This window comes from Nycticebus coucang, chromosome 22 (assembly GCF_027406575.1).
Source record: "Nycticebus coucang isolate mNycCou1 chromosome 22, mNycCou1.pri, whole genome shotgun sequence".
NCBI lineage: Eukaryota > Metazoa > Chordata > Mammalia > Primates > Lorisidae > Nycticebus > Nycticebus coucang.
The window spans coordinates 49,828,054-49,853,412 of NC_069801.1; the positions used below are offsets into that span (position 1 = coordinate 49,828,054).

General features: G+C 42.8%; 1 protein-coding gene across 3 annotated transcripts in view; it reads left to right on the top strand.

The window, feature by feature from the left end:
• SCP2 (sterol carrier protein 2) overlaps positions 1–25,359 on the top strand; it is a 159,607-nt gene that overhangs the window by 52,424 nt on the left and 81,824 nt on the right. For all 3 annotated transcript variants that reach the window (XM_053576525.1, XM_053576526.1, XM_053576527.1), the window contains exons 6-8: positions 11,305–11,431; positions 14,315–14,378; positions 24,722–24,808. In XM_053576525.1, the coding sequence (XP_053432500.1) occupies positions 11,305–11,431; positions 14,315–14,378; positions 24,722–24,808 (278 nt within the window). The remainder of the gene's footprint in view (positions 1–11,304; positions 11,432–14,314; positions 14,379–24,721; positions 24,809–25,359) is intronic.

Below are 25,359 nucleotides of genomic sequence, written 5' to 3' on the forward strand. Positions count from 1 at the left end.
TTCAAATCCAAACTGGGCCTGCCAAACAACAATGACAACTATAACCAAAAAATAGCTGGACGTTGTGGTGAGCGCCTGTAGTCCCAGCTACTTGGGAGGCTGAAGCAAGAGAATCATTTAAGCCCAGGAGTTGGAGGTTGCTATGAGCTGTGACACCAGGGCACTCTACCCAGGTCAATAGCTTGAGACTCTGTCCCAGAAAAAAAAATAAATAAATAAAAATAAAAATTCAAAGGATATATTTGATAGCAGACTGTATATGACTTAGAAGAGAATTAGTGAAACTGGAGTGAATTCGACATAATTGTTTAAAATATACCATAGAGCAAAAAAACAAGTGGAAAATTGGCAGGACATAAAGTTATATGAAGGATTGTATATGTTTAATTGAAATTAATGGAGCAGGGCAGCGCCTGTGGCTCAGTGGGTAGAATGCTGACCCCATATGCCGAGGGTGGTGGGTTTGAGCCCTGCTCCAGCCAAACTGCAAAAAAAAAAAAAAAAAAAAAAATAGCCCAGTTTTGTGGCGGGCTCCTGTAGTCCCAGCTGCTCGGGAGGCTGAGGCAAGAGAATCACCTAACCCCAGGAGTTGGAGGTTGCTGTGAGCTGTGATGCCACGGGGAGGGCGGTAAAGTGAGACTCTGTCTCTAAATAAGTAAATAAATAAAGAGGAAGAAATTAATGGAGCAGACATGGTCACCTAGAAAATAGAGCATTATTTGAAGAGATAATGCTACTAATTTTGCTTTTTTTTTTTTTTTTTTAAAGGGCAGTGTCTCAAATTGTTACCCTGGGTAGAATGCTATGGCATCATAGCTCACAGCAACCTCAAACTCGGGCTCAAGCGATCCTCTTCTCTCAGTTTCTCTATTTTTTTTTTTTTTTTGCAGTTTTTGGACGGGGCTGGGTTTGAACCCTCCACCTCCGACATATGGGACCGGCGCCCTACTCCTTTGAGCCACACGCACCACCCCAGTTTTTCTATTTTTAGTAGAGCCATGGTCTTGCTTTTGCTCAGGTTGGTCTTGAACTCGTGAGCTCAAGTAATCCACCTGCCTTTGTCTCCCAGAGTGCTAGGATTACATGCATGAGCCATCACCCCTGGCCTTTCCTTCCTTCCTTCCCTCTCTCTTCTTCTCCCTCCCTCCCTTCCTTCCTTCCTTTATTTTTGATAGAGTCTCACTCTATTGAGCATGTTAGAGTGCCACGGCATTAATCCAACTCATAACAACCTCAAATTTCTTAGTTCAAGTGAGCCTCCTGCCTTATCCTCCCAAGTAGCAGGGACTACAGGTGCCTGCCATAGTTTTTTCTACAGGACTACAGGTGCCCAGCTAGTTTTTTCTATTTTTTTTTTTGAGCTAAAACGTACATTTATTTCAAAGCAGTAATAATTTAAAATTATAAAAACCTTTCCGCAGTCGAACATTTAGAGGGCGAAGTTAGAGACAGAGGGGACAGGGAGGCAGACGCCCCTGGAGGGGACCCTGTGGCCTGCACCCCTCCGAGCTGGGAGCAGCCAGTGAGCGAGATGTCCTGGGGCTGAGGGCCAGGCCACCACGCCCTGATCCCACCCTGGGGCCCGCTGGATGCTGACCAACCAAGCACATCTGTAGGTGCTGCAGTCTATTTTTAGTAGAGGCTATTTTGCTCGGGTTCAAACTCTTGAGCTCAGGTATCTACCAACTTAGGCATCTCAGAGTGCAAGGATTACAAGCTTGAGCCACCACACCTGGTCTTACTGATTTTCTTGAACCTAATTAAGGACACTAATTCATAGATTGAACAACTTGGGCGAATCCAAAGTAGGATAAATAAAAAGAAAACCTAGGCGGCACCTGTGGCTCAGTGAGTAGGGCACCAGCCCCATTATACCAAGGGTGGCAGGTTTGTACCTGGCCCCAGTCAAACTGCAACAAAAAATAGCCAGGCATGTGGCAGGTGCCTGTAGTTCCAACTACTAGGGAGACTGAGGCAAGAGAATCGCTTAAGCCCTTGAGCTAGAGGTTGCTGTGAGCTGTGAGGCCAAGGCACTCTACTGAGGGTGACAGAGTGAGACTCTGTTTCTTTTTTTTTTTTTTTTTTGTAGAGACAGAGTCTCACTTTATGGCCCTTGGTAGAGTGTCGTGGCATCACACAGCTCACAGCAACCTCCAGCTCCTGGGCTTAAGCGATTCTCTTGCCTCAGCCTCCCAGGTAGCTGGAACTACAGGTGCCCGCCACAACACCCGGCTATTTTTTTGTTGCAGTTTGGCCGGGGCTGGGTTTGAACCCACCACCCTCGGCATATGGGGCTGGCACCCTACTCACTGAGCCACAGGCGCCGCCCCAGAGACTGTGTTTCTAAAAGAAAAAAAAAAAAGAAAACCCATACAGCTTGACGCCTGTTGCTCAGTGGTTAGGGTGCTTCCCACATACACTAGGGCTGGCAGGTTCAAACCTGGCCTACACCTGCTAAACAATGACAACTACAACAACAAAATAGCTGGCATTGTGGCGGCCACCTATAGTCCCAGCTACTTGGGAGGCTGAGGCAAGAGAATCGCTTAAGCCCAAGAGTTTGAGGTTGCTGTGAGCTGTGACACCATGGAACTCTACCAAGGGTGACATAATGAGACTCGGTCTCAACAACAACAAAAAAAACGAACCCATACATAGACACATCACAGTGACAAGGCAAAATAAAATAAAAACAAAGAAAATAGTGGGGTGAGTATTAGTAGATCATTCTATGAAGAATATTATTTGAGGTTATATAAAGCACTGTTTTTATAAAGCTTTTTAGAAGCAATTATTAAACAATTTTAAGGAACTTTTTTTTTTTTTTTTGTAGAGACAGAGTCTCACTTTATCGCCCTTGGTAGAGTGCCGTGGTGTCACACGACTCACAGCAACCTCCAACTCCTGGGCTGAAGCGATTCTCTTGCCTCAGCCTCCCCAGTAGCTGGGACTACAGGTGCCCGCCACAATGCCTGGCTATTTTTTGGTTTGCAGTTTGGCCGGGGCCGGGTTTGAACCCGCCACCCTCGGTATATGGGGCCGGTGCCCTACCGACTAAGCCACAGGCGCCGCCCTTAAGGAACTTTTAAATCAAATTTTTTTTTTTTTTTTTTTGAGACAGAGTCTGACTTTGTCGCCCTAGGTAGAGTTCTGTGGTGTCACAGCTCGCAGCAACCTCCAACTCTTGGGCTTAAGTAATTCTCCCGCCTCAGCCTCCCAAGTAGCTGGGACTACAGGAGCCCACCACAATGCTTGGCTATTTTTTTTTGTTGTTGCAGTTGTCATTGTTGTTTAGCTAGCCTGAGTTGGGTTTGAACCCGCCAGCCTTGGTGTACATGCTGTAACCATTGTGCTATGGGCGCCGAGCCCTAAATCAATTTTTTTTTTTTTTTAGTTTTGGTTGGGTTTGGGCTTGAACCCGCCACCTCAGGCATATGGGGCCGCCGCCCTACTCCTTTGAGCCACAGGCACTGTTCCTTAAATCAATTTTTTAATAATGTAAAGACTTTAATGACCTTTTAATTTAGTTATCAACTGATTTTAAAGAATTGTGTTTTATGTCTGGCGTGGTGGCTCCTAGCAACTCTGGGAGGCTGAGGTGGGTGGATTGCCTGACCTCACAAATTCGAGACCAGCCTGAGCAAGAACGAGACCTTGTCTCTAAAAAAAAAAAAGCCAGTTTTGTGGTGGGCACCTATAGTCCGTCCCAGCTACTCAGGAGGTTGAGGCAAGAGAATCATTTGAGCCCAAGAGTTTGGAGGTTTCTGTGAGCTATATATGATACTGAGGGTAACAAAGTGAGACTGTCTCAAAAAAACAAAAAAAATTGTATTTTAGTTTTAACTCCATTATTTTCTTCATTTTTGAAGTAATAATATTCATTTGATAATTAATGGTTATTTTTGGTTTTATTTTTCTTGTGTCAATTAGGTAATTTTAAAAATAAAATATATTTTTCCCCCAAGGGGAATTACTTCTTAAAATTTATAACTGATTACTGTTTAAAATATGAATGTCTAGGAATTGATCTCCTGGTAAATTCAAATTTTAATATAGTTGGAATCTTTGTTAGAAAATGTTTTCAAGAGAACTCATTAGCTGTTATCAAAGATTATACTAATATTTATCTCATGCGATCAACTTGATCTCATTTTCTTTGTTCAAACATCTCTACCCATAATTAAATTAAATAAATGTGATAGTGTCATTTAGATATCATAAGAGTGTCTGGCATATAATAGTCATTCAAATCAATTAGTTGTTTTCTCTGAGAGAACAGTTTACAAAATTAGTACAAAATTAGGTTGAGTTTTAAAGATTATTGAAGAGTGGTTAAGGGGAAAAGAGCTCTTTTTGAGTGTCAGGAGAGAATATAATAAGCCAGTTCATGGGCTTGGCTCCCGTAGCACAGTGGTTACGGCATCAGCCACATACACCAAGGCTGGCAGGTTTGAACCCAGCCCGGGCCCGCTGAACAACAGTGACAACAGCAACAAAAAATAGTCGGGCATTGTGGCAGGCACCTATAGTCCCAGCTATTTGGGAGGCTGAGGCAAGAAAATCACTTAAGCCCAGGAGTTTGAGGTTGTTTTGAGCTGTGATGCCACGACACTCCACCAAGGGCAACATGGTGAGACTCTGTCTCAAAAAAAAAAATCCAATTCTTTGGTTTTGGAGTGAATACAGCATACTCAGGAAACAGTTTGAAAAACTGGATTAGAGAGTGGGAATTGGAGAAGACTGAGAAATAAGGTTGCTTAGGCTGAGGTGAGTGGATCACTTAAGCTCAGGAATTTGAGATCAGCCTAAGTAAGAACCATACCTGACCTCCAATAAAAATAGGAAAAACTGGCTGGATATTGTGGGTACCTGAAGTCCCAGCTAATTGGGAGACTGAGGCAGGAGGATTACTTGAACCCAGGAGTTTGAGATTGCTGTGAGCTAGGCTGATACCATAGTACTCTAGCCTGGGCAAAAGAGTGAGACTCTGTCTTAAAAGAAGAAGAAGAAGAAGAAATTATTATTTCTGTTTGCAACATGCCCATAAAAAGAGAAAAAGTTATGCTACATGAATTGAAGGGACGTACATATGACAAACGGAGAACAGAACTTAGCAAAGCAGGCCTGAGAGGTCAAGCCCTCCGCTTAGAGACCCACCTAGGGACCACAAACAGATGGCAAGTTATTTTTGTTATACTCAAGTACTTTATTCAGTCACCTGATTTTTATTTATAGGAGAGGGTTAAACTGTACTTTGTTACTATTAATATGCTCTTTTTTTTAAGTGATCAATCATTAACATGCAAAGAGTTCTTTGAATGGAATTGCTTCCACAACTCATTATGTATCAATAGGGAAATTATTAATATAAAGGCTATTCAATTTGGAGTTCGTTCTTTATAGCACTTCTAAGCAGTGTGTTACACACACCATGAAGTAGGCAATACTCTTTAATAAATTATCTTTTTAATTGTAGAGAATTTCTGAAAATAAATCCGACAAAATGCTAAACCGTGTCTTTGACAAGTCCCAAAGGACCACAGATCCAATGGCTGTTTATTTGAAGAATTAATCTCCTAGAGCATTCTATCTCTCCTGGAGCTAAGCTAGAACTTAGCTCTCCTAAGTGCTTTTGTAGGGCACTTAATAACAAGATCCAGACTCGGAGCCGGTAGCACAGTGGTTATGGCACCAACCACATGCGCTGAGGCTGGCGGGTTCAAACTCAGCCGCGGCCAGTTAAACAACAGTGATGACAACTGCAATAAAAAATAGCTGGGCATTGTGGTGGGTTCCTGTAGTCCCAGCTGCAGGAGAATCCCTTCAGTCCAAGAGTTTCAGGTTCCTGTGAGCTGTGACACCACGGTACTCTACTGAGGGCAACATAGCGAGACTTTGTCTCAAAAAAAAAAAAAAGAAAAAAAAAAGGCTTGACACCTGTGGTTCAAGCAGCTAAGGCACCAGTCACATACACCTGAGCTGGCAGGTTCGAATCCAGCCCAGGCTCGCCAAACAACAATGATGGCTGCAACCAAAAAAAAAAAAAAGCTGGGTGTCGTGGTGGGCACCTGTAGTCCCAGCTACTTGGAAGGTGGAGGCAGGAGAATCAGTTGAACCCAGGAGTTGGAGGTTGCTGTGAGCTGTGATGCCATTGCACTCTACCCAGGGCGACAGCTTGAGGCTCTGTCTCAAAAACAGAAAAAGAAAAAATTCAGGGCAGCGCCTGGGGCTCAGTGAGTAGGGTGCTGGCCCCGTATATTGAGGGTAGAGGGTTCAAACCTGGCCCCGGCCAAACTGCAACAAAAAAATAGCCAGGTGTTGTGACAGGTGCCTATAGTCCCAGCTACTTGGGAGGCTGAGGCAAGAGAATGACCTAAGCCCAAGAGTTGGAGGAGGTTGTGAGCTGTGATGCCACAGCACTCTACCAAGGGTGGTTAAATTCAGTTACAAATTGCTGTAAGTTGATGAATAAATATGGGAAAGAAAAGAACAAAGCAAGGAAAAATAGAAATGCATAGAAATGTAGGTATAGATGGGAGTAAGGGGGCAGTGAAATGTCAAAAACAGGGTTTATGTCAGAGATAAAAAGAAAGAAAAGTAGCTCGGTGCCCATAGCACAGTGGTTAGGGCGCTAGCCACATATACCGAAGCTGGCGGGTTCGAACCTGGCCTGGCCCAGCTAAACAACAATGACAACCGCAACAAAAAATAGGCATTGTGGGCGGCGCCTGTGGCTAAGTGAGTAGGGCGCCAGCCCCATATGCCGAGGGTGGCGGGTTCAAACCCAGCCCCGGCCAAACTGCAACCAAAAAATAGCCGGGCGTTGTGGCGGGCGCCTGTAGTCCCAGCTGCTCCGGAGGCTGAGGCAAGAGAATCGCGTAAGCCCAAGGGTTAAGAGGTTGCTGTGAGCCGTGTGACATCACGGCACTCTACCCGAGGGCGGTACAGTGAGACTCTGTCTCTACAAAAAAAAAAAAAAAATAGGCATTGTGGTGGCCACCTGTAGTCCCAGCTACATGGGAGGCTGAGGCAGGAGAATTGCTTAAGCCCAAGTGTTTGAGGTTGCTGTGAGCTGTGACTGTATGGCACTCTACTGAAGGTGACATAATGAGGCTGTCTCAAAAAAAAAAAAAAAAAAAGAAAAAGTATAGAACAAGGAGCCTGGCATGGTGGTTCATGCATAACTAATGCCAATACTTTGGGAGGCTTGAGCCGGGAGGATCACTTGAAGCCAGGAATTGAAGACCAGACTGAGCAACATAGCAAGACCCTGTCTCTACACAAATAAAAACAAAATTTTCCTGTCTACTCCTGTCCCTGCCCAGGCAGCTACTAATCTACTCGTGTATAAGATTTTATATGGAGATACGTTTTTTGTTCTCTTGGGTATATACTTAATAGTGGAAATCCTGGGTCAAATTATAACTATTTGTTTAACCTTCTGAAGAACTGCCAAACTGTTTTCCATCATGGTTGCACTGTTTTGGATTCCCACCAACAATGTATTATTATTAGTCTGCTTGGATTACCTTAACAAAATGCTACAGACTGAGTGGCTTACACACCAGAAATTTATTTCTCCCAGTTCTAGAGGCTGGGAAGTCTAAGATCAGAGTGTTCAGTTCCCGATGAGGAATGGCTTTCAGATGGCTGCCTTCTTGGAGTTTCCTCTTGTGGCCTTATTTGGTGCTCAGGCTTGGAGAACTAGCTTTTCATTGTCTTCTTCGTTTTGTCACCCTTCGTAGAGTGCCATGGCGTCTCACAGCTCACAGCAACCTCCAACTCCTGGGCTTAGGCGATTCTCTTGCCTCCCGAGTAGTTGGGACTACAGGTGCCCACCACAAAGCCCAGCTATTTTTTGTTGCAGTTTGGCCGGGGCCGGGTTTGAACCCGCCACCCTCGTATATGGGGCCAGTGTCCTACTCACTGAGCCACAGGCGCCGCTCTTGTGAGGGTTATTTTTAGTCATTACGTTTATATTGCCTTTATCTAGTATGAACTCTCTGAGGTGGACTAATGTCTGAGCAGTTTTAAGAATTTGCTTCATTTTTTATATTGGCTTTTTCTCAGGTATGAATTCTGTTATGTATAGTAAGAGAAGAAAATCAAGTAATGACTTTGCCACATTTTTTACATATTTACGGTTCGTCTCCAGGATGACTTTTCTTACAATTAGAAAGTTCTAGAGAATGTTTAAAGACTTTGCCACATTCTTCCCATTTGAAAGTGTCCTCTCCAGTGTGAATTCCCTCGTGTGTAATAAGATGTGAGCACTGATTAAAGGCCTTGCCACACTTGGTAGGGTTTCTCCCTAGTATGAATTTCCCTACGTACAGTAAGAATTAGGCATTTGTTAAAACCTTTGTCACATTCTTCACATTTGTAGGGTTTATCTCCAGTGTGAATTTTCTTATGATTAGAAAGACTTGAAGAATATTTGAAGATTTTGCCACATTCTTTACATTTAAAAGGATTCTCTCAAGTACTGGTTAAAGGCTTTGCTACATTTTTCACACTTAAAAGGTTTCTCTCCAGTTTGAATTCTTTCATCTTACTTGAAGCTTGATCAGTAGCTAAAAGATTTGCCACATTCTTTGCATTTGTAGGGCTTCTTGCCAGTATGAATTATCTTGTGACAGGAAAAGTTTGAGCAAGATTTAAAGACTCTGTGACATTCTTTAACTATGTGCAGTTTCTCTTTTCTGTTGAGTTCTTTTATTTTCAGTAAAGTGTGAACACTGGTTAAAAGGTTTTCCACACTTCTTACATTTGAAAAGGATTTTTTTTTTTTACAGTATGTCTTATCTTGTGTCTATTTATACTATAAAAATTTCTAAGGACTTTCATGCATCTATTACATTGGAAAATTTTGCTATGGGTGGTTGAATACTGGTTAATTTCATTGTAATATCCTTTCTTTCCTTTCCCTTTTTTATTTTTATTTTTATTATTTTTAACTTTATTCAAATTAATATGAGGGTACAATATCTAGGTTACATTGTTCTCACCTCCAGGGCAAAGTTCCATCTGTAGAAGAGCCCCTTACCCAGGGGGCGTGTCATACACCCTCCCATGTGCACATTAGGTGAGCTCCCGCCTCCTGCCCTCCCCCCTCTGCCATACCTCCTCCCTCTCCCCCAACTGGACTAGGAACATGTAATTATTTATATATTGATTTCCTATTAGTACGGAGTACCTTGGATATTCATCTTTCCATTCTTGCGGTATCTTTCCCTACTCTGTACCTATGTGTTCCATCTCACTTCCTAATTTTAAATTATCAATGCTACAGCTTTCTTTTATTTTTTTGAGACAGAGCCTCAAGCTGTTGCCCTGTAGAGTGCTGTGGCATCACAGCTCACAGCAACCCCAAACTCCGGGCTCTAGCAATTGTCTTGCCTCCGCCTCCCAAGTAGCTGGAACTGTAAGTGCCCGCCACAACGCCTGGCTATTTTTTGGTTGCAGCTGTCATTCTTGTTTGGCGGGCCCGGGCAGGATTTGAACCCACCAGCTCAGGTGTATGTGGCTGGCCCTTTAGCCGCTTGAGCCACAGGTGCCGAGCCAATGCCACAGCTTTCATATCTCCTCAATATTGCCTTTTGGCTTGAATCTTTTATGCTTTTCTCTGGAAAATGATCTTGGATGTAATGAGAAGACATAGCTGACTACTGTCCTTCATCTCTTCGTCTCCCAGGGATCTTTTCTTTGCTCTAGATAGGTAATCCGGTATGGCTTAGATCCAAGAAGACTTAATTCATGCAACTCAGAAAATTCCAGGAAACATCATACAAAAGTAGAATATAAAATACTTAGTGTGGAACAGGAATTGTACACTAAAGAGATCTCACCCAGGGAGACCAGGTTTCTGTAGTTCTCTAATGTCACATTCCCATACAAATTCTTTTTATTTTATTATTTTATTTATTTTTTTGAGACAGAATCTCACTATGTCATCCTCGGTAGAGTGCTGTGGCATCATAGCTCACAATGCCCTGCTATTTTTTGTTGCAGTGTGGCCTGGGCCGGGTTTGAACCTGCCACCCTCGATATATGGGGCTGGAGCCCTACACCCTGAGCCACAGGCGCTGCCCTGGGTTTTTTCTATTTTTAGTAGAGACAGGGTCTTGCTCTTGCTCAGACTGGTCTTGAACTCCTGAACTCAAGCAATCCACCCACCTCACCTCCCAGAGTGTTAGGATGACAGGCATGAGCACCACACCTGGCTTATATGTACTTATTCTTTTCTTTTTTAAGACAGAGTGTCACTTTGTTATCCTCATTAGAGTCAAGTGGCATCATAGCTCAGAGCAACCTCGAACTCTTGGGCTTAAGCGATTCTCTTGCCTCAGCCTCCCAAGTAACTGGGACTACAGGCGCCCGCCACAACACCTGGCTATTTTTTGATTGTAGGCAGGCATTGTCATTGTTGTTTGGCAGGCCTGGGCTGGGTTCAAACCCGCGAGCTCCGGTGTATGTGGCTGGCGTGCTGGGCACTGAGCTCTAGGTGCCGAGTCTATATGTACTTATAAGATTTCTGTGTTCGCGTGGCGCCTGTGGCTCAGTGAGTAGGGCGCCGGCCCCATATACTGAGGGTGGTGGGTTCAAACCCAGCCCCGGCCAAACTGCAACAGAAAAATAGCCAGGTGTTGTGGCGGGCGCCTGTAGTCCCAGCTGCTTGGGAGGCTGAGGCAGGAGAATCGCCTAAGCCCAAGAACTGGAGGTTGCTGTGAGCTGTGATGTTATAGCACTCTACCGAGGGTGGTAAAGTGAGACTCTGTCTCTACAAAAAACAAAAAAAGGGCGGTGCCTGTGGCTCGAAGGGGTAGGGCGCTGGCCCCATATGCCAGAGGTGGTGGGTTCAAACCCAGCCCTGGCCAAAAACTGCAAAACAAACAAAAAACCCCTATTTTTCTATTAATCATGGAGAATGACTAAACAGTATTTTGTTTACAACTCCTTTGTGGTGCAAAAAAACATATCCTATTCATTCAACAACTTAGGGAATGTTCACTGTGTGGCAGGCCATGTGTGAACAGTGTTTATCTGATTTGGGCACTCTTTTATCTTCACCATGCTCCTTGTATATACTGGACACTCAGTAAATATTTCTTGAAAGAATTAATACCTGTTTGATCACTTGATTATTTTTCTTCTTCCCATGTTTCCCTGGAAAGCATTTCTTTACTAATTTTGTTCATATTAGTTTATTATGTGCTTAGAATAAGCAAGTATGTTAGTAACATTGTGGTAGTTGAAAGAGATATAATGCTACATGCTTATGAAATTTTGTTTTCCCCTTCTTAGTTTTCAGATAGGACCAATCCAACAGATAAACATCTTGATGTCCTAATCAATAAATATGGATTGTCTGCCCACCCAGTTGCTCCTCAGATGTTTGGATTCGCTGGAAAAGAACATATGGAAAAATATGGTGTGTTAAATTTAAAAACTTTACGGCTTATTACTAATGATATACATGAGATAAGAAAGAGCTAGTATTTATTGAGGAACTGTGGAAGATGCCAGGATATATTAACTATAAAATAATAGTGATGATTACTTTTTTTTTTTTTTTTTTTGAGACAGTCTTACGATATCTCCCTGGGTAGAGCTCATAGCAACCTCAAACTCTTGGGCTTAACCAATGCTCTTGCCTGAGCCTCCCAAGTAGCTGGGACTACAGGCACCCGTCACAACACATGGCTATTTTTTTTTTTTTTTTTTGTAGTTGTTATTGTTGTTTGGCAGGCCCAGGCCAGGTTTGAACCCACCAGCAAATATCTGAAGCCAACGTGTGCTTAATTTCTCCACTTCTCTTTAACTACTTCCCATTAGACTTTTCATGCTTTTCATGACCTATCACCAGTCTAATTGCTGTATTGTGATCACGTGTAAACTTTGCTGGTAGTCATATCACACTGCTAAATCTTGTTGCTATAATTCATCAGAACCATAGACTCTTTCTCTTAGGTGCTCTTCCTAGGTTGTCCTGGGGATTCAAGAATAGAAGTAGGCATGTAATTTATATTCTGGTCTATCCTCTTGATAGGCCTTCTTGAAGTCAACTTGGATCTGGCATTATAGCAATCCCTCCCAGCTTTAGGTTTGGTGAGAGTGCCTTTAATTTTTTAATCCAGTTCTGTTTTGTTTTTTGAGACAGTTTCCCTCTGTCTCCCTGGGTAGAGTACAGTTGTGTCATCATAGCTCGTTGCAACCTCACATTCCTGAGCTCGAGCAATCCTCCTGGCTTGGCCTCCACAGTAGCTGTGACTACAGGCATGCACTACCATGCCCTGCTATGGTTTTTTTTTTCTATTTTTTTGTAGAGATGGGGCCTTGGTCTTGGTCAAGTTAGTCTCTAACTCTCGAACTCAAGCTATTCTCCTGCATCGGCTGCCCAGAACACTGGGTTACAGGCATAAGCCACCATGCCTGGCCCTAATCCAACTTTGGTAGAAATAGTAACTAGAGCATGGCTGAGGTTAGAGGGTAGTCCTAGAAACTTTTCTCTAGGTTGATTCCCAATGAGTGTTCTGTGGAACATTAAGTTCACAAAATGCTCAGTGACATGGGTCAGATGAGTTGGGAAGTGCTTTATATTTTAACGCTCTTCTGGACAGTCAAATGCATAGGCAATAGTGAAGGCTCTGAATGTCTCATAGTGAAGAAATTTGTCCGGTGGCGCCTGTAGCTCAGTAGGTAGGGCACTGGCCACATACACCGAAGCTGGTGGGTTCTAACCCAGCCTGGGCCATCTAAAAAAACAATGACAATTGCAACAAAAAAAAAATAGCGAGGCATTGTAGCAGGTGCTTATAGTCCCAGCTCCTTGGGAGGCTGAGGCAAGAGAATCGCTTAAGCCCAAGAGTTTGAGGTTGCTGTGAGCTGTGACACTATGGCACTCTATGCAGGGTGACAGCTTGAGACTCTGTCTCAAAAAAAAAAAAAAAAAATTTGTCTAATCCAGTCTAAACTTACTTGGATAGAAGAACTCTCATATTTTTTTTTTGTAACACCAAAAATAGCAAAAGTTAAAAAAAAAAGAAACATAAGCCACACTACACTATTTCCTTGTCTTGTCCAAAAAGATGCTCTGTGAAATTTAGTTAACTGTGTTGCTGATACCCAGATACTGTTTTTTCTTGGATCTAATAATGGTCAATTTAGTCACAAAAAGGTAATACATACTTTGACTTTTTCTTATTTTTTTACACTTGTTAAAAAAATAATTAATGCTGGGTGGCGCCTGTGGCTCAGTGGATAGGGCTCCATCCCCATATACCCAGGGTGATGGGTTCAAACCCGGCCCCGGCCAAACTGCAACAAAAAATGGCCAGGCGTTATGGCGGGTGCCTGTAGTCCCAGCTACTCGGGAGGCTGAGGCAGGTGGATCACTTGAGTTCAGGAATTGGAGACCAGACTGAGCAAGAGCCAGACCCTGTCTCTAAAAAATATCCAACTCTGTCTCAAAAAAAAAAAAAAAAGTACCTCATTAGTATACTTGCTTTTGTTTTCATGATACTATTTTTTAAATTTCTGTTTAAGAATTTAAAAAGCATACATATTTCTTGTTAGGATGTAGCTCTTCTAAAGTCCCTTCTGCCTTATCATAAGGAAAGGGAAGAAGATGAGAGATTTATCAGGCACTGGAAGGTGCCAGTTGTAAAATTCACCCCATCCGGGGCACTGGGTATTTGGTAGCCTCCTGGGAGAATTGATGGCGGTACTGTCTTGACTTAAAACTGCTGAGGTCCTGGACTATATTTTCTCATTTTTTTTTTTTTTTTGTAGAGACAGAGTCTCACTGTACCGCCCTTGGTAGAGTGCCGTGGCCTCACACAGCTCACAGCAACCTCCAACTCCTGGGCTTAAGCGATTCTCTTGCCTCAGCCTCCGGAGTAGCTGGGACTACAGGCGCCCGCCACAACGCCCGGCTATTTTTTGGTTGCAGTTTGGCCGGGGCTGGGTTTGAACCCGCCACCCTCGGCATATGGGGCCGGCGCCCTACTCACTGAGCCACAGGCGCTGCCCTGTTTTCTCATTTTTTAAAAATTGGACCCTTGCTTTTCTACTAAGTGTACTAGTTTGAATTATTTTCATCTAACATGCCTGTCACTTGATTTAATTAATTAAATGCCCAAATTTAATTATAAAAATATTTATGTGAGGAATCAGTGTTGAATTCTTCAGTACTGATGAGATCTATGCAGGGGAAACGTGGCAGTATTTAACACAGCACTGAGTATCACTGCAACATCTGCTAATAAGCAGCAGAAAAACAATAACCACTAAGAGATGTTTGCTTTCTCTATAGGAACAAAAATTGAACACTTCGCAAAAATTGGATGGAAAAATCATAAACATTCAGTTAATAACCCGTAAGTGTTTCAGAGACATGAAAAAAATAAAAATCTGAGTTATCCTCCTGTACAATGTGCAACTTTATGCTTGAAAAGAAAACGCAAGACCTTAAAGATATTAAAGAGTATTTTATTTTCTTTTTGTAAAAGTCTGTGGCAAAGTTTTTTTTGAGACAGAGTCTCACTGTGTCTCCCTTGGTAGAGTGCTGTGTTGTCACAGCTCACAGCAACTTCAAACTCTTGGGCTTAAGTGATTCTTTTGCCTTAGCCTCCCAAGTAGCTGGGACTACAGGCGCCCACCACAATGCCCGGCCATTTTTTGGTTGTAGTTGTCATTGTTGTTTGGCAGGCCCGGGCTGGGTTCGAACCCGCCAGCCCCAGTGTATGTGGCTGGTGCCCTAGCCGCTGAGCTATAGGTGCTGAGCCATTGACAACTTTTTAGTTCTAGTTTTTGGCCTGTTTAATATTTACAACATCATTTAAGCTTAATAATTGAAAAAAAATCATAAATGACTGGTACTAAAAGACGTAATTGGTCATACATTGCAACTTTAATGAATGAAATTTATTAAAATAATTTTAGTTTAAAATAACCAGTTACAGGGGCGGCGCCTGTGGCTCAGTCAGTAGGGTGCCGGCCCCATATACTGAGGGTGGCGGGTTCAAACCCGGCCCCGGCCAAACTGCAACCAAAAAATAGCTGGGCGTCGTGGCAGGCACCTGTAGTCCCAGCTACTCGGGAGGCTGAGGCAAGAGAATCGCTTAAGCCCAGGAGTTGGAGGTTGCTGTGAGCTGTGTGAGGCCACGGCACTCTACCGAGGGCCATAAAGTGAGACTCTGTCTCTACAAAAAAAAAAAAAAATTTAAAATAACCAGTTACCATTTTGAGCCATTCCTTAAAACTTCGCTCCGTTTGTTTTGATTAGTTAAAATGTTTGTAAAATGCATATCAGTAACTGAGTTGATTTTAATTAATTTAGCGTCACTGATTTTTATTCTGGTGGAACATTATGGTTAATTGTATTTTTTTTTTTTTGAGACAGAGTCTCAGGCTGGCGCCCCGGGTAGAGTGTCATGACATCACAGCTCACAGCAGCCTCAAACTCTTGGGCTTAAGGGATTCTCTTAGCCTCCCAAGTAGCTGGGACTACAGGCACCCGCCACAACACCTGGCTATTTTTTGGTTGTAGTTGGCATTGTTTGGCAGGCCCTGGCTGGATTTGAATCCACCAGCTCTGGTGTATATAGCTGGTGTTCTAGCCACTTGAGCTATAGGCGCCAAGCCAGTTAATTGTATTTATAATAGTAATCTGAAATAAAAAGATAATCAATAATTTTTTAATCCTTAGCACCTAATGCAATGAATCCCTGGCTCATGGCTTAATGGTTGCTGAATAAAATTGGTCTGTTAGGAATTAAATTGATGTAACCTAAGGAGGAGCTCTATCAAAGCTCTACCAGACAATAGCAGAAAAGTACTAGCTCTCTTACATTTCAACTGTGTCTCAGAAGGCTAGGTATCCTTATGTCTGTTTTTATTTAATCCTTTCAAGAGTTTTATAAGATAAATATTTTTATTCTGATTTTGTAGTTGATGATAATGAGGCTTACAGAGATTAGGGAATTTGACCCAATTCATTCTAAGTAGTGGCAAAATAATAAACATTTATAGTTTTTTCTTGTAGTAGGTTATAAAATCAGTGAGGCAAGAGCCATTTCTTATCTTTATGTTCTTAATACAGAGCATGGAACATAGTAGGTGCTCAGTAAATTATTTCTGTGCGATTAAACAGTTTGGCACATTTAATAAACATAGAACTATGACATGAAACATTTTATACCACAAGTAGATCATTACTTCATATTCCTAATACTTTATGCGGCTCCCAGTTCTCTGCTTTTTCCTGATTTTAAATGGATGTTTGAATTTATGACATACCTAATTAACAAATAGGATCTAATCCCATGCCCTAGATCTAAGGGGTTCCATTGCATTTATGATAAATTCTGACTCCTTTGTGCATTTTGTTTTGTTTTGTTTTGTTTTGCTGTCCAGGCTGAGGTGCAGTGGTGTCATCATAGCTCATTGCAGCCTGGAACTCATGGGCTCAGGTCATCTTCTCTCAGCCTCTGGAATACCTGGAACTACAGGTGCTTGCCACCATGCCTGGGTTATTTTTTGCAGTGATCTGGTCTCACTGTGTTGCCCAGGCTGGTCTTGGACTCCTGGCCTTAAGCAGTCTTCTTGCTGGGGCCTCCCAAAATGCTGAGATTACAGGCTTGAGCCACTACAACTAGAATTTTTTTTTTAATTAATTTTTTAAAAATCATCAGTTTTTAGGGTGTTGCCTATGGCTCTGAGGAGTGGGACGCCAGTCCCATGTACCAGAGTTGGTGGATTCAAACCCAGCTTCGGTCAAAAACTGCAAAAAAAAAAATTAGTTTTTAGAGATGGAGTCTTGTTCTGTCTCCCAGGCTGGAAAGCGGTGGTGTGATCATAGCTCACTGCAATCTTGAACTTCTTCCTCCCACTTTGGCCTCCCAAAGTGCTAGGATTTAATAGCTGTGCCCAGCCCTGATTCCTTTGTATGAGATAACATGCCTGTTACAATTTGGCCCCGTTTGACCTTGCTAGTCTCGTTTCTTACCATTCCTGGATGTTCCCAGTCTCTAGCCTCACCAAATTACTTTGCTTTCCCCAAATGTGCTGTACAGTACTTGCTTTTATGTTTTTTAATGCTGTTAGCTCTCCCTGGAATATTGTTCTGTGTTTCATTTTCTTTGTTTGTATCTACTTACCCATCAAATCCCAACCCAAATATTGTTTCTTTTAACACTTCCTTGAAGCTTCTTGAGCATAATTCTCTTTGCTCGTGAGCTTCACCCCATGTTCTGCATGCCTCTGTTGTAACACGTCACAGTATTATCCCGTGTAGTTACTACGCCTCTGACTTGAGCCTTGATCTGGGGTTGTGGTTCCTCTTTGTTTCTACGTAATCTATCAGGGAACTTGGAACATAGTACATGTACAACAAAATTTTCCTGTTGCTGAGTAGTATAGTTAGGATAAGCAGTCTTGAGCCCATAAAGGAAGTTTAGAGCTGATTTCTTTGTCCTCAATACTTGGAGAACTGTTAAAAATCCTTGTGACTTCCTGAAACTGGTAAGGAACTGCACCCGTATGCTGAGGAGATGACAACCCTGCAACTTCTCAGCCTAAGAGAATCAGAGCTTCCAAATCTCTCTCTCACTTAGCTCCCTGACTAACCAAGCACTCATTTATACTCAATTACAGTATTTTTCTTAAGGAATTCATCCATTCAACAAATATGTATTCAGTATCCTGTGTCCTGCAGGTGCCTCAGTCAGCATGTCTGTGCGGAATTTATCATTGCTCCTTAACCCTGTTTTTGTTTCATTATTCTGCATCTTGGTAAATGACGTCTGCATACACTTAATTATCCGCAATAGAAAACTAGATGTCAGTGAAAGCCTGGAGTGGCAACAGAGCTTTGAAAAGTGTTTAAGTTCTCTTGTCCATCCTGTGACAGTGTTGACTGGATTGCAGATTGTGATGACCGTCCCCTCCCTGGAGGAGCTGGACTCCTTCAAGTTCAGTGACCTGAAGAACTCAGCCAAGATCTGGGCCCCTGGACTAACCTGAGGGCAAATAAGCTGTTAAAAGCCTTAAAGGCCCACCTTAAACATGACGCAAGAAAAGGAAATGAGAATCAGGATGAAAGTCAAACTTCTGCATCCTCTTGTGGTGAGACTGAGATGTAGATTAACCATCAGGAACAAGCTGACAGACAGCCGGTTAGCCATGTTACCAAGATAAGGAGAAGGCACAAGACCATCCATGGGAACCCTGACTCCCAGCAGGATCATTTAGAGATCCAAATAGGCCATCCCAATGAATTTTGGAGTTATAAAAAGCAGGAAAACCAAAATCTCCATACTAATGTAAAAATTCCTTAAAGCTCACAAATTTAGATTCCTTGAGATGGTTTTTAGCTAGGTCAGTTTTCTAATGAGGCACATCTTAGAGATTCTTTTTTTCGACTGAGCCTCAAGGTGTCACCCTGGGTAGGGTGCCATGGCATCACAGCTCACAGCAACCTCCGACTCCTCGGCTGAAGCTATTCTCTGGCCTCAGCCTCCCAAGTAGCTGGGACTACAGGTGCCCGCCACAATGCCCAGCTATGTTTTTGGTTGCAGTTGTCATTGTTGTTTGGTAGGCCTGGGCTGGATTCGAACCTGCCAGCTCCGGTGTATGTGGCTGGCGCCTTAGCCGCTTGAGCTACAGGCTCCAAGCTGAGATTCTTAACCTATACTTTAATGTCAAGTTTCCTCACTGGTTCTGATATTAACAGAACTGCAGTCTCCTTCCAGGCAATAGCGTTTAACTGATGGCAGCTAGTTATTCAGGCTTCAGAAGAATTTGAACAAGTTAAAAATGGGACAAACTGGTATGGAAAGTTCACTGCTGCATCCTCTTGTCTGGAGAACTTGGATCATATGGTTTGGTTATGGCATCAATATTTTTGTTTTTTTGAGAGAGTCTTACTATGTTGCCCTCAGTAGAGTGCTGTGGTATCACAGCTCACAGTAACCTCAAAATCTTTGGCTTACATGATTTTCTTGCCTTAGCCTCCTGAGTAGCTGGGACTATAGGTGCCCACCACAATGCCTGGCTGTTTTTTTGGTTGGAGTTATCATTGTTGTTTAGTAGGCCCAGGCAAGCTCAAAACCGCCAGCCTCGGTGTAGGTGCTGGCACCCTACTCACTGAGCTATGGGAGCCTATCCTGGCATCAATATTTTTATCTAGATGAAAAATGTTTCATTTATATGTATATGTAGTTTTGCTCAGAGTACTTCACGTAATTTTTGTTACTCATTATATTCTCTTTTTGTTTGTTTTAAGGCAGAGTTTCACTCTGTCTAGTTTCATTCACAGCAGTCTCAAACTCTTGGGCTCAAGTGATCTTCTTACTTCAGTCTCCTGAGTAGCTGGGTCTATAGGCGCCTACCACTATGTCCAGCTAGTTTTCTCTAATTTTAGTAGAGATGAGATCTCACTCTTGCTGGTCTTGAGTCTGGTCTTGAACTTCTGAGCTGAAACAATCCACCCATCTTAGCCTCTCAGAGTGGTAGGATTACAGGCATGAGCCACCACGCCCGGCCATCCGCCTCACTTTATTCTTTAAAAAAAAACTAACTCTGGCTTGGCGCCCGTATCAGTGGTTATGGCACCAGCCACATACTCTGAGGCTGGCAGTTTCAAACCTAGCCTGGGCCAGCTAAACAGTGATGACAAATGCAACAAAAAATAGCCAGGCATTTGGTGGGCACTTATAGTCCCAGCTACTCAGGAGGCTGAGGTAAGAGAATCGCTTAAGCCCAAGAGTTTGAGGTTGCTGTGAACTATGACACTATGGCACTTTACTGAGGGCCACATAGTGAGATTCTGTCGCAAAAAAACAACAAAAAAAAAACAAACGAAAACCCCCCAAAACTCCATAGCTCAATTTACCTTTGCATATTTAAAGATAAAAGCTACAGGGCCCTGCTGAAATAAGAATATTACTGGGGCAGCGCCTGTGGTTCAGTGAGTGGGGCATCAGCCCCATGTACCGAGGGTAGTGGGTTCAAACCCAGCCCCGGCCAAGGCCAAACTGCAACAAAAAAATATCTGGGCATTGTGGTGGGCACCTGTGGTCCCAGCTGCTCAGGAGGCTGAGGCAGGAGAATCGCCTAAGCCCGGGTATTGGATGTTGCTGTGAGCTGTGGTGCTATGGCACTCTACCGAGAGTGATAAAGTGAGACTCTGTCTCTATAAAAAAATAAAAAAATTGGGCAGCACCTGTGGCTCAAGGAGTAGGGTGCCGGTCCCATATGCTGGAGGTGGTGGGTTCAAATCCAGCCCCGGCCAAAAAAAAAAAAAAAATAAATAAAATTAAATTAAATTAAATTAAAAAAAAAAAAAAGAATATTACTGCTGGCTTGGTGCCTGTAGCTAAGTGGCTAGGGTACTGACCACATACAGTAGGGCTGGTGGGTTTAAATCCTGCCCGGGTCTGGCAAACAACAATGACAACTATAACAAAAAAAAAAAAAAAGCCGGGCATTGTGGTGGCGCCTGTAGTCCCCGCTACTTGGGAGGCAAGAGAATCGCTTAAGCTCAAGAGTTTGAGGTTGCTGTGAGCTGTGACGCCACGGCACTCTACCAAGGGCTCACATAGTGAAACTCTGTCTTAAAAAAAAAAAAGGAAGGGCAGTGCCTGTGGCTCACAGGGGTAGGGCGCTGGCCCCATATGCTGGAGGTGGTGGGTTCAAACCCAGCCCTGGCCAAAAAACGCAAAAAAAAAAAAAAAAGGAATATTACTGCTATAAGAATTACTATGGTTCATTAAACTCATATCTTATTCATTTTATGAAAAAGACTAGAGTGGCTTAGCGTCATGTCCATGTTCATTGCACCTCATTTTGAGCTTGTATGTTTTGTACTGCTTAAGATTCATAAATAATACATTTTTCTCATTTAAACAAAAAGAAAGGCTCAGCACCTGTGGCTCAAGTGGCTAAGGCGCCAGCCACATACACCAGAGCTGATGGGTTTGAATCCATCCTGGGCCCACCAAACAACAATGACGGCTGCAACCAAAAAAATAGCCGGGCGTTGTGGCTGGTGCCTGTAGTCCCAGCTACTTGGGAGGTGGAGGCAGGAGAATCGCTTGAGTCCTGGAGCTGGAGTTGCTGTTGCTGTGACCTGTGAAGCCACGGCACTCTACCCAGGGCAATAGCTTGAGGCTCTGTCTCAAAAAAACAAAAAGAAAGAAGGCTACGTGTTGTGGCTCATGCCTGTAATCCTAGTATTCCAGGAGGCCAAGGCAAGTGGATTTTTTTAGCTCAGGAGTTCAAGACCAGCCAGAGCAAGAGTGAGACCCCCATCTCTACTAAAACTAGAAAAACTAGCCAAGCCTTGAGGCAGGCGCCTATAGTCTCAGCTACTCAGGAGAGGAGGCTAAGGTAAGAGGACCTTTTGAGCCTAAGAGTTTAGGGTTGCTGTGAGCTATGATGCCATTAGCACTCTACCAACAGAATGAAACTCTGTCTCAAAAAAGAGAAAACTAGATGTCATGTCATCTTTGGGCCTTCTTCTTTAGTGTTCCATATATAGTTCGGGATAAAGTTTTAGGGATTCTGCCTCTTTACTGTCTTTCAAATTCATCCCTCCTCTCCATCTTTCACTTCTTTCCTATCTTAACTATTGTCCTCGTCTCTTACTTGTTTTATTTTGGTAACATTTCTTCTTTTTTTAAAATTTTTTATTATTTTTTATTTTTTTAGAGACAGAACCTCATTTAGTCACCCTTGCTCACAGGAACCTCCAGCTCTTGCACTTAGGCAATTCTCTTGCCTCAGCCTCCCGAGTAGCTGGGAACACCAGGCTATTTTTTGTTACAGTTTGGCCAGGGCTGGGTTTGAACCTGCCGCCCTCCGTATGTGGGGCCAGCGCCCTACCTACTGAGCCCCGGTTAACATTTCTTTACCATCCCTTTTCTATATATCAGCTTTCTTGCAGAAGTACAAATCTGATCATGTTATTTCCCCAGCTTAGTATCCTTTAATAGTTCCTCATTGTTTTCAGTATAAAATGTAAATACCATGAAATGGCCTTTCCTGGTCTGATCTGATCTGTTTATTTATCTGGCCCCATCTTCTTCTTTTTTTTTTTGCGGGGCTGGGTTTGAACTGGTCACCTCCAGTATATGTGGCTGGTGCCCTACTCCTTTGAGCCACAGGCACCACCCTGGTCCCATCTTCATCTAGCCTCCATATTCCTTCCCAGACGTCATGCCCTCACTTCAGTGAACTCTTTTTATCTTGGCAAGTTTTGTAGGTGCTGCTCCTTTGGTCAGTAATTCTCTCTATGCCACTTCCTATTTGTCTAACTTCATAGAGGAATCACCTTCTGGTGTCTGGATTTGAGGCATATTCTTTCTGTTTCTATAGCACCCTGTCTAACATAGCATTTATTGTATTATAATATATTTAGAACTGTGTATCTCTTTCCCAAGGAATTGTAGTTAGTTCCTTGATGGTAGAGACTATGTCTGTGTCCTTGGTGCCCGGTACAAATAAGGTATTGTTTTTAAAAGTTGGTGATGGTGGGGCGGTACCTATGGCTCAGTCGGTAAGGTGCTGGCCCCATATACCGAGGGTGGCGGGTTCAAACCCGGCCCTGGCCGAACTGCAACAAAAAAATAGCCGGGTGTTGTGGCGGGCACCTGTAGTCCCAGCTACTTGGGAGGCTGAGGCAAGAGAATCGCTTAAGCCCAAGAGTTGGAGGTTGCTGTGAGCTATGTGATGCCATGGTACTCTACCTAGGGCCATAAAGTGAAACTCTGTCTCTACAAAAAAAAAAAAAAAAAAAGAAGAAGTTGGGATGGTTATAGTTAACTTTAGCAGCAGAGGCACAGAGACTGGCATATAGATCTAAGTTATATAGGTTTTATCCTCTAAACATTTGAATTGATTGATAATTTCCATACCAGTTGAAGTTTGTTTTTAGAAACTCCCTTATGTCTCTGTATGGCTATTTTCACCAGAGCAAAGTTCCTGAAGCCATCTGATTATATTGTTAGAGGAGCCAAAGGGGATAAAAATAAGTTTCTTCTTTGCATTGATCAGAAGGGAAATGCGTTTTTAAGAATGCAGATAATTTATTACAAATTTCATATTTTCTTTTTGCAGTTTTTGGCTGGGGCTGGGTCTGAACCCGCCACTCAGGCAAATGGAGCCCGCGCTCTACTCCCTTGAGCCACAGGTGCTGCCCCTAATTTCATACATTTATTCAAAAGCTTCATTAGCCTTCATTAAATGTACTTGCATAATATCACCAGCACAAAAATTAACTGAATTGTAGTAAGTCATTTAACTTTGCTTAAAGGAACAAGTATTTTATAATTCAGCAGGGGGAAGAAAAAGATGGTATTACTTTTAACCCCTAACTAGTAGCACTAACTGAGTTTGCTTCAGCCTAATTTGGCATAAAATACCCAGAGTTAGCATTAACTCTGTGAGTTAAGGATTTAGTCTTCTATAGGACTGTCCTCCCTTCAGATAAGCTACCAGTGGTATACCCACGCCACCCATCCTTCTGACCAACTGGCTATAAATCCAGGGATTTCCACGACTCCCTCATGTTCAATAACTCACTAGAATGACTTACAGAATTCTGGAGAGTGTTAACTTGTAATTATAGTTTTATTATAAAGAATATTAGGCAGGAAAGCCAAATGAAGAGGCACGTAGGGAAAGATCTGAGAGGTTCCCAATGCAGAGCGTTCATGCACTTTCCGTATGGAGTCTGGTAGATCACCCTCCTGGTACTTCCGGGTGTTCACCAACGAGGAGCCTCTTAGAACTGGGCGGCACCTTTGGCTCAGTCGGTAAGGCGCCGCCCCCATATACCGAGGGTGGCGGGTTCAAACCCGGCCCCGGCCGAACTGCAACAAAAAAATAGCCGGGCGTTGTGGTGGGCGCCTGTAGTCCCAGCTACTTGGGAGGCTGAGGCAAGAGAATCGCTTAAGCCCAGGAGTTGGAGGTTGCTGTGAGCTGTGTGATGCCATGGCACTCTACCGAGGGCCATAAAGTGAGACTCTGTCTCTACAAAAAAAAAAAAAAAAAAAAGAACTTGTGTGTCCAGAGTTTTTCCTGGGGCTTCCTTATGTAGACATGCTCAGTTAAATCGTTGGCTACATGTGTAAACTGAATCTCTAGCCTTCCTTTTCTTCCCAGAGATTTAACTAGCTCAAAAGTCCCAGCCTTGTACTCACATGATTGGTCATTTTGGTGGTCAGTCTCTCCTGTTGAGGATAACAAGGGGGCCTACCTTGAGTCATCTCATTAGCATAATAAAGACACACCCATCACTCAGGAAATTCCCAGGGTTTCAGAAGCTCCATGGCAGGAACTCAGGACAAAGAGCAGAGAATTTTTTTTTTTTTTTTTGCAGAGACAAGAGTTTCACTTTATCACCTTTGGTAGAGTGTCGTGGCATCACAGCTCATAGCAACCTCCAGCTCCTGGGCTTAGGTGATTCTCTTGCCTCAGCCTCCCCAGTGGCTGGGAAGAGCAGATAAATTTTTTATTATACCACTTAATGGTATTTTAGAGTTAGGATTTTTTTTTTTAACTCAATTCAGATGACTTCTTTATTAAAGGTTGAGACTTTTAAACTTTTTAAAGTCTCTTTTGGTTATGAAAAGAATATTTATTGTTCTGTCTCTAATTCTACAACAAAAATTGCAATTACTACCTCACATTGTATAATTAATATTTTTGTTGTATTTAGGTATTCCCAGTTCCAAGATGAATACAGTTTAGATGAAGTGATGGCGTCTAAAAAAGTGTTTGATTATTTGACTATCCTACAATGTTGGTAAGAAAAATGTGTTTTAACATTTAATAGACAGAAATAACTGCTTCCCTCCCTGTCATTAAACCTCAGGTTCTGTAGGAGGGTGGAGCTTTTACAGAGTGCCTGCTGCAGTCCTCAGTCTGGCTTATTGCACTAGCTTACCCTTGCTTCCTACCCCGTCTGGAGACATACTGTCTCCTCTGTGGGATAATTATGTGTTTTACTTCCTTTTCTTATGGTTCTACCTACTTTGGTTATTTTAATTACATTTATTCATTAAAATGTGGCTTAAAGGGCTTGGAATCTAAAAATTTTTTCCTCCGCAGCACTTTGCTTCCCTCTTGTATACTTCTACTAAAGGAAGTTGTACTCTGTAATAGTAGCTAGGAGCAAGGAAAAAATCATTTTATTCTAAAGATGATAATAGTCGTATCTTAATTGCTAGACAATAACTGTCTCTTAGAGAACTGACTGAATACATGCAGTCTCTGAGTTACGAATGGCAGGTTCTGTAGGTTTATTCTTACGTAGAATTTATATGTAAGTTGGAACAGGGACATTTACCTATTACC